At 41.4% G+C, this 13699-nt stretch overlaps 1 protein-coding gene across 1 annotated transcript in view; it reads left to right on the top strand.

The window, feature by feature from the left end:
• The first annotated feature begins 2030 nt into the window (after positions 1-2030).
• Positions 2031-13699, top strand: part of LRPPRC (leucine rich pentatricopeptide repeat containing) — a 99789-nt gene continuing 88120 nt past the window's right edge. The window contains exons 1-6 of the mRNA XM_015813088.2: positions 2031-2196; positions 8984-9180; positions 10878-11000; positions 12298-12419; positions 12496-12554; positions 12965-13051. Coding sequence (XP_015668574.1) covers positions 2057-2196; positions 8984-9180; positions 10878-11000; positions 12298-12419; positions 12496-12554; positions 12965-13051 — 728 coding nt within the window. The 5' untranslated portion in view covers positions 2031-2056. The remainder of the gene's footprint in view (positions 2197-8983; positions 9181-10877; positions 11001-12297; positions 12420-12495; positions 12555-12964; positions 13052-13699) is intronic.

The raw sequence follows: 13699 nt of genomic DNA on the forward strand, positions 1-13699 counted from the left end.
GCCAAGATTGTCCTTCTGTGTTCATATGTCTGGCAACCCTGGTAAACCAGGGTACGCCATGTCGGTCGATCATGCGCCAAAAATTCCCAAGAGATGGTGTCGATATCCAGGGACTTGAGAGATGCTTTCAGCGTGTCTTTGTATCGCTTCTTTTGTCCCCAGTGCGATCGCTTTCCTTGAGACAGCTCACCATAGAAGAGCTGTTTAGGGATGCGATGGTCTGGCATCCTGGTTTCTAAGCCACCACCTTAACTATACACCAAACTGGGAAATATAGCACAACCAGGTAGAATATGCCCAAATATCAGTAATACCATTTCTACCTCTGAGGAAACTCAATCCGGAAAACCTTTTTAAGGTTAAGGTCACCTTATAGAAATCAGACACCCCCCCCCGAGGGGGAGGGTGCAAGGGAAGCAGGTGGTCAAGCTCTACCACTAGTTGGCAAACTAAGGCTAGTCCTCACAGATTGCTTGTGCCCACCCAAGCAGGTTTTAGTGCACCAGAGTTTGTACCACCAACACATTGTACATTAAGAATATTTTGTAGATTTGGAGTTGATGCATCTGCTTATTCCGAACTAAAGTATGGCCAGATACTAAATGAAAACTTCTCAATGCAATGTATTTTTTTCAAGCAAGAGCACCAACAGCGGTATAATTAAAATAGAACAGAGTTAGAAGGAACTTTGGAGGTCTTCTAGTCCAACCCCCTGCTCAGGTAGGAAACCCCACATCGTTTCAGACAACTTCCAGTGTTGGAGCATTCACAACTTTTGGAGGCAGATTGTTCCACTGATAAATTCTAACCGTCAGGAAATTTCTTCTTAGTTCTAGGTTGGTTCTTTCCTTGATTAGTTTCCATCCGTTGCTTCTTGTCCTGCCTTCAGGCGCTTTGGAGAATGGCTTGACTCCCTCTTCTTTGTGGCAGCCCCTGAGATACTGGAACACTGTTATCATGTGCCCCCTCGTCCTTCTCTTCATTAAACTAGACATGCCCAGTTCCAGCAACCGTTCCTTATGTTTTAGCCTCCCTGGTCATCTTTTAGAATAGAAATCTTAGAATCGTGGTTTGCCGGAAGCATTGGGATAGGTCGGGGTGGGGTGGGCAACCTCGGCTCTTTTATGACTCGTGGACTTCAACTCCCAGAATTCCTCAGGCCAGCCATGCTGGCTCAGGAATTCTGGGAGTTGAAGTCCACGAGTCATAAAAGAGCCGAGGTTGCCTACCCCTGGGATAGATAAAGCGAGATTCATTATACTGTCGATTAAGCTTCCCCTTCGCTGGGGAGGCTCACTGCGGTTCGGATTTAAATCGAAGCGCGGCTGTATTCTTTAATCCAAACAGGCGCGCCTCGCCTTCCAACGACCGCCAAGAAACTGGGTAAACCAAAGAGCTCGCTGGTTATTTTGTTCCCGCGGTCTAGGCAATTTTTTAAAATCAGAGTGCGTGTGATTAAAGCGCATGCGCAAGTGGGGAGGCTCACGTGCCTTCCCCTGCAAGAAGCGAAAGTAAGGGGAAGGCCGACAAATAGCTTTCCCGGAGTTTAAGGGCTCTTGAGTCATAGCTGAATCTCGAAAACCTCTTTGAATTGGTCCGTCTCTGGACTGCGCGGTTTTTATTTTTAACACAAGTCTTGCTGCGGCTTTTGAAAACGTAACTCTACCAGGGGCAATAATAAATAATTTGCAGACTGAAACTTCGGGCTCCATTCTGAGTGGCCCGAGCCGCACTTCGTGCTTGTCCTTGAGCTACGTAAATCCGTTTTGGACTGTTCCATTTTTTTTAAAGGGATGTATTATAACTGTTGGGGCTTAAAAGAAAACGCGGATATGTTTTTAGAATAATCCTAACGCCTCAGGATAAGTCACACAATTTCTCCAGCATCTGGGTTTCTTGTAGTGTATTCCTCCGTTCGAGCATACCGGATCTTGCCAAAGCGCTTCCCAAGACGCTCCCCCCCCCCCGTCTTTCTCGGTGAATGCAACCTCCTGCCGGTCACGTGTTCCCCCTCGGCCGCTGCGTTCTTTTGCTGCACCAGCGTGCGTGAAAAGCCATGGCGGGGTTGCTCAGGTCAGCCGTGTGGCTTCGTTCACGCCTGTTGCTCTGGCGAGGGGGACGCGCCATTCCGGGGCCCCTCCCGTCGCCGATGTCCTCGGCCACCCTCCGCAACTTTAATAGCAACCCCAGCAGAGCGTGAGTATCCCCGAGGAAAGCACGCCGCTTCTCAGGCCGGGAGTGGAGACACTTGGGAGGGTGGTGTTGTATCTCTTTGCTCCTTTCTAACGATCGTCCGAGTATTTGCAGCCCAGATTGTTTTAGGTCTGCAACACGCTTTTGCAGGCTTCCTCGGCCGTGGCGGATTATGGGGCTTGTAATCCAGCCCAATGGATGGCGGGAATGGTAGGTTGGAACAGGCCATGCCGATCTGGCCCGGGTCAGACTTGCTAGCTGGAGGACCAGACCGAAGGCCCATCAAGTCCGGTGTCCTCTTTTTATTAGTTCCGCATTACTGTAGTTGCAGAGTAAAGTACGCAGCAAAGAGTTGGTTTTCAGAGGCAAACCGTCTCTGGGTCTGAAAAGAGTATTTGGCTATTGTTCTTTTCCCTTTAACCAACCTCTGCCTAACCTGGTAGTCGTTGCTACGGATTGAGTCAGTGATTTTCCATCATTAAATATGTGGTGTTCTGGAAAAAAAACAAAACCCTCCTTTTATCTGGCTTGAATATTCCACCGTTCAAGCATAGCCAGCATCCTTGGATTCTAATACTATGGAAAGGAAGATGCATTTTTATTACCTACTCCTTGTTTAAGTGAACCATGCTTTACTGAATTAATCCAACTACCTCTTTATGCAACACTGTAAACTAGTGTTTCTCCACCCCAGCAACAATTTGAATTAAACACAACACATCTAAAGTTGTTGAGGGTGAGAAATATTGCTCCAAACAATAAATCAACTATTTAGTTAGATTGACATAATTAGTCACATTTTAGTTTAGTGTGTTGAGGGAATCTGGCTGGAGAGTTTTCCTTTATCTGTGCTTTCCATATCTTGCTTAAATTTATAACTATTTTATCCTTTGCTTCCTCCCCCTAAAGTTAAATTTCTAAATATTGCAGCAATTACAAGGTTGCTCTGTTCAGCACATTGTTCTGCCTGCCATTTCCTAGAGCTAACTTTTCAATATCCTTACAGAGACCAGAACTGTATACAGGTAGTCCTTGCTTACTGATGATAATTGGGACTGGGTACTCTGCTCTGTTGGTAAGTGACATGGTCATAAGACAGAACATTATGTGACTGCTTTGACTTACAATGGGAGTTTCAGCAATCCCAGTTGCTGTTGTTAGGTGAAACCTGTGCAGTTTCAGTGTCCCAGAGTCATGTGACCACCATTGGCAATCACCTGCTGGCTTCCCCATTGACTTTGTTGGTCAAAAGCTGGCAGTGAAGGTTGCAATAGCGATTGCATGGCCATGGGAGGCTACAACCACATAATTGTGAGCTGATTACTGAGTGTCCAAATTGCAGAACTGCAGGGATGTGATGGCCACAACTACAAGGACCTTTCATTCAGCTGAAAAAACTGATGTTAAATAAGGACTACCTGTACACTAGTTAAAAACATTTCAAAACAAGATTTAAGTCACCATTTAGTCACTAAGGCACAGATGTAAAACTTGATCGTGTCATGTGATGTATTGTGACGTATCGTGATGTTTTTTGCCTTTGGACCCGGGGTGGGCGTGGCCTGCGCGTGACACATTCAGCCCGCGGGCTACCAGTTTGACTCCCCTACACTAAGGCTTTGAGTGCTGCCATTACGTTACACTGGTAGTATTTTTTTATTATCAAGATGGCGTGTTTTGTAGGGGTATTTAACCATGCAGTCCTGTGTCTATAATTCAGTGGTAGAAAACTGAATCATGTAATTATTGACTATGATGCCTATGAAGGTATAATCCGGCATCATTTGGAAAATCACTAATCCAGCTTGGAATGACCTCACCACATTTATCACCTGATTTCAACATTCATGTAGTTCCAGTTGCTTAAATATGGCTGTTCTTCCTAGCCTTTTGTTAATATTATGTTCCTGTTAGCCTGGCTATGTTTACTATACATTGTGCTTTATGGCACCAGATCCTTTTTGACATATAGAGCAAATTCTCCCCAGTACACCTTTCTATAGAGGGCAGAAACAACTTCATTGCTTATATACCACTCCATTAGATTTCTTCAAGGTCTGTATTTTCTTCTGATGCCAGGTACTGTACTGTTTTGTCTTGGAGGGGTCTGGCATTTACATATAAGGACCTATGAACAGTCTTATTACGCCTGGAGTTTATTTGGCAAGCACCTTTACCTTTCTGACCTTATGACTTGATTAACTACATTTATTTCTTATTCTTCCGCTGCCCCCCTTGGAATGGTTATTAAGATGTATATAAAAATTCTCTAGGAATTTTTTTCCCCCTGAACTTTCATTTTGTTGGCTTTTCTCAAGAATTAGATTAAAAGTTGTTTACAATTATTTTCAGTATTACTTGCCATCATTCTAGTGTCCTCTTCGCTTAGGCATTGTATATTCTTTTTGTACAGATCTGTTTTGTCCTGAAAGGTACTCCTAATACCTGTAAATTATTCTTTCTGGTATCATCACCTCATCCAAGGACTGAGACTGCTCTCATATCCAATTAGTTCTGTGCTTGGAACAGGTAAAGCCGCTGTGGCTGTCCAAGCAGGCATGTTGCCATGTGGTTGACATACCTCTTATGCATCAACTTGAATGCCCTGGTTTCCTCACCATGCTGCCAGATAGACATAGCTCCTGAACTTGGAAGTCCACTTATCTGTAAATTATCAAAGTATTAACTGATCCACATAACAAACTTGTCCTAGCACAGTGTTTCTCAACCTTGACAATTTTAAGGCATGTGGACTTCAACTCCCAGAGTTCCACAGCCAGCAATGCTGGCTGTGGAACTCTGGGAGTTGAAGTCCACATGCCTTAAAATTGTCAAGGTTGAGAAACACTATGACCTAGCACAAGTATGGATTATTGGCACTTCTTGAGCATAGTTATGCATCACTGGAAACCTGTCCTCTATTTTTTACCTTTTTATTTGTTTAAATACAATTCTAGGCTGAAGTTCATAAACAAAGACCTAGGACTGGATTTTGCAGAATGAAATTGGGGCCCATGTTTGATGTTCTACCATACTGTAAACTTTATGAACTATAAAGTAGACTGTGGACAAGAGTTTGCTCTCTGGTTTTCTTTAAAATGCTTTGATTTAAACCACGTTTAATTTAAATTTAGAATAAGCTTGTTTATGCTGTTGTCCCTGGGGACCCAATTTGACATTAAGAATTGCAAGATTTTGCAGGGTTTCTTCTCCTGGAGTACATGCCTATCATATATTTTTAAAGGAATTATTCTCCTGGGAATCAGTATGGGAATGACATTTTTCTTTCCTTTACATGGATGTTTAACATTCATTCTGCTTCACTGTAGTTTATAAAGAAATATAGATGCTTCCTAGGCAGGATTCTCTTGTGCTCAGAAAAAAGTTGCTTTGGTATAGCTATCTAGTGATGCTTAAAAGTTTGTGAACTCTCTTGAATTTTCAAAATTTTTGTGTAAATATAACCTAAAATGTGATCTGTTCTTCACATAGATCCTAAAACTAGATAAGGAGAATCCAATTAAAAAAATAAATCAAAAACAAACATATGGTGGTTGTTCATTTATTTATTAAGGTAATAAATGAAGGCTTAGCACAGTGAATAAACCTAGCTTTTATGATTTGTGGCCTAATGCAATGGATAACTCACTTCTTTCTTACTTTAGTAGGCTATCATTAATCAAGCCATTGTTTAGTACGTTGTATAAACCTATTCATAGGCTGGGTTCTCACACTGCACTAAAGCTCTATTGTGGTTTGTTTAGTTTTGGCTTAGTATGATTGTGTGGATCTGAAGCATTTATTTTGTAAAGCAGAGTCCATGGTTGAAAATGCTTTGTGAATCCAGCTAATTATACCTTATTAAATAAATAATAGCACCATATGTAAATAATAGCACCATAGGCAAAAGAAATTAACACCCAGATGGAAAGACTATAGAAAGCCTAAAGCCGTGGTGGTGAACCTATGGCACGCATGCCACAGGTGGCACTCAGAGCCCTCTCTGTGGGCACGTGCGCCATCACCCCAGTCCTAGGCCTTCAGCTGGGTTTTATAAAACCTTTTCGCTTTAGGTCTCCACCATCGTGTGCAAAAAAAAAAGGTTCAATCAATCAATTTCAACTTCTCGTGGGAAAAAAAAAGATCTCGCAAAGTTGGAATTGATTGATTGAACTTTTTAATCCCACCAAGTCTGCAGTTACCACCACAGCCACGTTCACCCAATGGGCCATGCCCACCCAATTGGCCACACCCACCCAATGGGCCATACCCACCCAATGGGCCATGCCCACCTAGCACCCAACGATACATAAATGGGTTTTAAGTTGCAGTTTGGGCACTCGGTCTCTAAAAGGTTCGCCATCACTGGCTTAATGTGTTATGTCAGGGGTATCAAACTCAATTTCATTGAGGGCCGCATCAGCATTGCGGTTGCCCTCGGGGGACCGGGTGGGTGCGGCCTACTGGGTGGGCATGGATGGAGTGGGTGTGGCCTAATGGGTGGGCGTGGCCAGCTCTACATCATTCACGTCAAGGGTGCCTGTGGGGGCCTGGGCAGGAGTGGGACAGATCTGAGGATCTCTGGCAGAAATGGGTGGGACCAGGGCAGAGCCCATCAAGCCGGATATATGAAGTAGGCGAGGGCCATTTGCTGGCCACTTCCAGGTGATGGTGCATTTCTTCATTCCTCATGAAGGGTGACACCTCCCCAGCATGCACCCAGGGGGTGGGGCCGACGCGGCAGGGGCTGGTTCCTCGCTGTTTCCAGATGGCCTTGTGGAGCTAAGACTGAATGCATTTCAGCATAGATGGCCACCACAAAATTGTACATTGGCTGCCGGCCGGCCAGGGCCAAGGCAGTGGGGACCGTTCCCTCACTGTTTCCAGGATGGCTTCGTGGGCCACATGAAACCACTTTGCGGGCCGCATCCGGCCCCCGGGCCTTGTGTTTGACATGTCTGTGTTATGTGAACCCAGCCTTAATATTCTTGAATTGAGAAGAAATGCTACCAGGAAGGTGACAAATAGCATAGAGCTGGAAGGCACCTTGTAGGCCTTCTAGTCCAGCCCCCTGCTCAAGCAGGAGAACCTGTACCATCTCAGACAAGTGACTGTCTAGCCTCTTTTTAAAAATCTCCAGTGATGAAGCACCCACGATTTTTGGGGGCAAGCTATTCCACTGGTTAATTATCCTCACTGTCAGGAAGTTTCTCCTTAATTCCAGGTTGCTTTTCTCTTTGATCAGTCTCCAACCATTGTTTCTTGTCCTGCCCTCTGGTGCTTTGGTGAATAACATGACTCCCCTCTTCTTTGTGGCAGCCCCTCAAATACTGGTATACTGCTATCATGTCTCCCCTATTTCTTCTGTTCTTTAGACTAGCCAAACCCAAGTCCTGCAGCCGTTCTTCGTATGTTTAGTCTCCAGGCCTTTGATCATCTTAGTTGCTCTTCTCTGCATTTTTTCCAAACTCTCAACATTTTTTTTGTGATATGGTGACCAAAATTGGCTGCAGTATTCCAGGTGTGGTCTTACTAGGGTTTTATAAAGTGGTACTAATACCTCGCGTGATCTTGATTCTATGCCTCTGTTTATACAACCAGGAGTATATAAGCTTTTTTGGCGGCGGCTGCACACTGCTGGATCATGGTTAAGTGATTGTCCATTAGGACTCCAAGGTCCCTCTCACAGTTATTGTTTTAAAGCCAGTTCTTGCCCAATCTGTACTTGTACCTTTGATTTTTCCTGCCTAAATGTAAAACTTTGCTTTTCTCCACATTGACACTCATTTTGTTGGATAGGGCCCATTGTTCAAGTTTATCAAGATCTTTTGGGATCCTTAGTTGGTCTTCTGGAGTGTTGGCTACTCCTGTCAGTTTGGTGTCATCTGCAAATGTGATGAGTTCCCCTTCAGTTCCCTCATCTAAGTCAAGTTAGGTTCAAGGGGTAGCAAATCCCCTTGCAAGAGGGGATGATGTCATTAGACATGAAAAAGGCAGTGGTATAGTATTAGCCCCCACTCCACCCCACCCCAAAGAAGCCATTCCTCAAGTTGTTTTGGATAATTCTTGGACTATCTCTTACTTTCCTTTTTAGGAAGATTGTTGGGAAAGCAATAGGGTTACAACTCCAGAGAGCTTATCCTGGTCCTTTCAGTTCAAATTCAGTCATGGATATAGACACGAAATGGCAGTGGTCACTCTTTTGTGTTTGGGATAGTGGGAGGTTGACTCTCTTAGTCTTGTTTGATACCTTCTTGATCATGATATCCTTCTAAAATAGCTGTAAAAGTTGGGAACAGAGAGTATTGTGTGGCAATGGTTCTCCTCCATCATGAATGGTTCGTTCCTATCACTGGGGCAATGTTTGGGTATGAATCAAGACACATACAGAATCCCATTCTCTACCAATCTGAACCTTCCTAAATCCAAGTGACCTGTGTTATGTGAATCTAGTGGGGCTACTACTTTTGGTTAAGAAAAAATGGAATTTATTGCAAAGATTTGTTGGTTTTAAATTCTGGTTAGGGATGAAAGGTGGAAGGATATGGTAGCACATACTGGCATGACACCCTTGATTACATTAATATGTGAAAAACGGCCTTAATCTGTGCATAATGTGGAAATATTGCTGTAGTGATAATGCCCATTGATTTGATAACTAGCAGACTGGTGTTAACTTTGGGTTCTTTTGCTTTGTTAACATTTTAGATATAAAATTAAGTAGCTTGTAGTAATTTTTACTTAACAGGAAAGTATTGTGGTGCCTCATAGACTTTGTTTTGATTTGCAGATTCCTAATGTACCCAACAAGGCTCTTTACAGTTGCAGTCCAAGAAAACAGAGATGTTCAAGAGCAGTTCCCTATTCAACAAAAGCAGATACAGTTTTTTGACTGGGCATTTAACAAAATGGACAATTCTATCAGAAGAAATGGGTGCATTACTAAATCCCTGTTAGAAAACATATTTCATGATGCCTGCAAAACAGGTAAAGAGTTGTCTTCTTAATGTTAATTCTTATTGAACATCACCAATGCAAATGTTGTGTTAATATATTAATTATTGATATTGTTTTTTTAACAAATGTAACATTTGTATTTCTTTTGGAGTCTTGTTTTAGAGGGCCTCCAACAGGCATGTCAAACTCATGACGTCTCGTGACATATTGTGACTTTTCCCCCATTGCCAGCAATGGAGTGGGTGCAGTTTCGGCATGACACATCCGGCCTGTGGGCCGGCAGTTTGACATGCCTGGCCTACAATAAGAATTTTAATTCTGTGTATGTGAGCAGTAGATGTGATGCATAAAAATATTGCAAGTGTGATGTTATAGAAGTTAGAATCCCCTTCTACATATCTCCTCTGCCCAAGAGGCTAAAGCAGTGATGGTGAACCTTTTAGAGACTGAGTACGCAAACTGCAACCAAAAACCCACTTATGCATCGTCGAGTGCCGGGTGGGTGTGGCCAATTGGGTGGGTGTGGCCAATTGGGTGGGCATGGCTGCGGTGGTAACGGCAGACTGGGTAGGACTAAAAAGTTCAATCAATCAATTCCAACTTTGCAAGATCTTTTTTTTCCCATGAGAAGTTGAAATTGATTGAACTTTTTTTTTTTTTGCTTAAAGCGAAAAGGTTTTATAAAACCCAGCTGAAGGCCTAGGACTGGGGCGACAGCACGCGTGTCCACAGAGAGGGCTCTGAGTGCCACCTCTGGCACGCATGCCATAGGTTCGCCACCACTGGGCTAAAGTATCAAACTAAGGAAAAACCATTGTTGTTTTAGTTATCTAGATATCTTTAATAGAAAATTCAGTATACCCTTCCTCCCTTCAACCTGCAAATCCATACAGTGGTTCTTTATAGCTATAAACTATTTTGAATTTCAGTATCCATTTAAGTGTTTAAAATCTTATTTAAAATTGAATAGTTTGTAGATGTCATTTCCCCCTAAGATTTGGCAAAATGGGCTTTCTTCTGGTCTTGTATGTTTTTACTTTGTAGTGGATTTTTATTCCATACTTTTCCTAATATTCTATGTTCAGTGTTTTCTTTTTCTTCATGGAGCCATTTTGTAAATTGACTCTCTCTGTTTTGTGATGGCTTCCACAAAAGTTGCTCATGATTCTAAATGGGCCAGCAGGATTCCAGACAATTTGGAGAAGTCTAATGAGGGTCTATAATAATAGCTAGATGCATAATGCAACATACATAATAATTTAAAACAAGTAGTCTTCAAGCTATGACCAGTTATTTACTGTTCAAAGTTATAACTGACCCATAAAAAGAGCCTTAAGTCCTTGATTTGAAATGTTGACGATTGGGCCTCCATTGGTTTACTTAACAATTGCTGCAAAAACCATCACAAAAATAGGGTTGGTCATGTGACTGATCTATTTACCACTGTCACAACATATGATTATAAGGGGCAGGCTCCATTATAGTTGTGTGCCAAAGACTAACTGTTCAGGTATATCTTTAATTCAGTGTATCTCTAGTCAAATATGCATGGGCATACTAAACCTTCCTGTCTTTAAGACTGTATATTTTCCTCTTCTGTAGAGTTTGATTTGTTTTTCATTACTAATTGATACAAAGAAAGACTAGAATGTTTAAACTGTTCAAAGCGTCTTATTTATGGAAAGTTGAAAGTTGTTGCATTTCCAAATTATTTTGTTCTAATTTAGGATTTCCAAATGGTAACCAGGCCTTGCTGCTGTTAAGAAGCTGTGGCTCATTGTTGCCTGAGCTACCTCCACATGAAAGAACAGCCCTTGCTCATACCATGTGGACAAAGTTGAAAGATGCTGGTATGTTCTTTAAGTAAAATAAACCGTACAGAACAGCATGTATTTTTTTTAAAAAAATAAATGGCTTAATAATATTCTATGTATTGACCATTCTTTAATACCGGTTGCTATGACAGTTTTCAGGTTGGTTTCCATATTTTGAGAGCTATGCTGACATCTAGGGGGTTGATAGTAAAAGCAAACTTTTTATTTTATCTTCAGTTAAATTAGTTTTACGTTTACTGCTTTTGAGACTTAAGTTTATTGATCTTGTGTTTTGCTTGTCAGGTTATTAGATGAAATTTTGTGCAGTTTTCCACCTGGGTTTCTTAACTGACCTAGCTGGTAGTATTTCTTAAAGTTTTGGGATAACAGCTTATGGCAGTGATGGCGAATCTTTTAGAGACCAAGTGCCCAAAAACTGGCCCCGCCCCCGCTCTGCCCCCACCCCGCCTGCCCACAGGGCCACTCACTGTCTCCAGGGCCCGCTACAGATCGCCCAGCAGCGCCATGGCAGCCACACCCTCTGCCTGCGCCCCGTAGCATCAACTGTGCGTGATGGGGCCTGAGGGCAGAGTCTTGTCTACGCTGCCTGGCTGCCATGTCCTTGGCTGCATTGCTCTGCGTGGGCCACGCTCGGGGGCGACTCTCTTCCAGGGGGGCTGCTGGAGAGGAGGGGGTCACGGAGGGAGGCGAGGCTGGGGCAACAGCACGTGTGCCCACAGAGAGGGCTCCGAGTGCCGCCTCTGGCACCCGTGCCATAGGTTCTCCACCACTGGCTTATGGTGTTCAGCATCAGTTTGGATGCTTTAGACTTAGCTCCAAACTGCAACTTGGTGCTACAAAAGAAAAATATGAATGTTCACTTTTTTCCTTCCCCTTCTCCCCTGCCTAAATGACTTAAATTCCCTATGTTACTTTTGTGCCAACCATAAGTCATTGTTACTCCAAACTTAAAAAATAATAATTGAAAGAAATCAAATGTCAAGAACTATTGTACAGTATGCCATGTACTAAAGTGTATAACTTACCCTTCCTCTACTTAATGGAGAAATTTTAGATTGGATCTGCTACCAACGATAATCAGTTCCCATCATTCGTGATCAATAGTATCCAGATATATATATATATATATATATATATATATATATATATATATATATATATATATATATATATATATATATATAACCAAGACTGCCAAAATCTGATGTGTTTTAATTTTTAGTCCATTTTCTGTATATTACTGTTGTGTCAAACAATCGTATGAACATTTTATTGTACTGAATTTTATTTTTCTTTACAATTTCTTACTTAGGTGTTGTATTTGACGTAAGCCATTATAACGCTTTGCTAAAAGTTTATCTCCAGAATGAACATGATTTCTCTCCAGATGAATTCCTAACAAAAATGGAAGAGACAGATGTCCAGCCCAATCGAGTAGGTATTTCATAAAGGCATTATTTACTGTACTATTTGATAAATAACAGTTCTCATATTTAATTCTGTTTTACAGGTCACATATCAGCGACTGATTGCTGCCTATTGCAACAAGGGAGATATTGATGGATCCAGGTAACAACATAAACAAATAGCTTGAGATAAATCTTGTGGGACAATCTGTGTTTATATTGAGTATAGTATAACTTCTGTATAACTTACTCCAAATCTTGGAGAATTTTCAACAAATATTTTCCTGATTAGGCCATAGTCTTAATATATGAGTGGGAAGCCAGCAATCCACCTGTGGCTCTCAAAGAATTTCAATTAAAATATCTCCTTGAGGTTAAAAAAAATGATTCTCAGGCAGAATGGTAGATAGACCTGTATTTTTTTTTGCTAATCAAATTTTAGAATATTGTTCCATAGCTCTTTTAACAAAATAAATGTAGATGTCATTCCTCTGTCTGTCTATTAACTATCTGTCTATATACATTTTTCATATTTTCAAGAGAAAATATTTCTGATTTTGTTTTCATTTGCAGCAAAATTCTTAATATTATGAAAAGCAAAGATCTCCCAATAACAGAGTTGATTTTCAGCGCCCTTGTCACTGGTCATGCAAAAGCTGGGTAATTTATGTTTTTTATTCTCCTTAAACCATTGTCTAAGCTTAATCTTAATTAGGCAAGTATATTTTTAAATAGCTTGAATAGTTACAATAAAGTATGCTTCATAATGAACTTCCTTACCTTATTCAGAGATCTCTGCCCATTCTGATATGAATGAGGATTTCTTGAATAAAAGCAGCTCTGCTCATTAAAATGAAGCAATATCTTTGTGTGAGTGTCTGCTAGAATTTGTGAGTTTGCTTGATCAATGTTCCAAGAAACATCCTAAGGGCCTACACACATATGAAATTACATTAAATGCTCATTTAATTTGCTAGATAGGTTTTAAAAACTCCAAACCACAGACAAGAGAAGCAGCATGAGTAGATAATTGACATCTTGTATATTTTTTCCTCATGCTGCCTATAGTGGGCTGTTGGAAAGGATTTTTCTGACATAAAAGTGTTTTTTCAGAGAGATATTGAATATTTATTACTGGATCAGTCCAAATCTCAAATTGCTGAAAATATCCACATCTCATATACTCTGATACTTTTTTTGCCGTGAATCTCAATCTTTTTTTTTAGTAGTTTACTCTCATCTTTTAACATAGTTCCTGAGCACCTTATATAAAAGAAAAATAGAATTTTAAAACTTGATGCTTTTCTT

The sequence above is a fragment of the Protobothrops mucrosquamatus genome, unplaced genomic scaffold (genome assembly GCF_001527695.2).
Source record: "Protobothrops mucrosquamatus isolate PMUCROS unplaced genomic scaffold, P.Mucros_1.0 scaffold134, whole genome shotgun sequence".
NCBI classification, from domain to species: Eukaryota; Metazoa; Chordata; class Lepidosauria; order Squamata; family Viperidae; genus Protobothrops; species Protobothrops mucrosquamatus.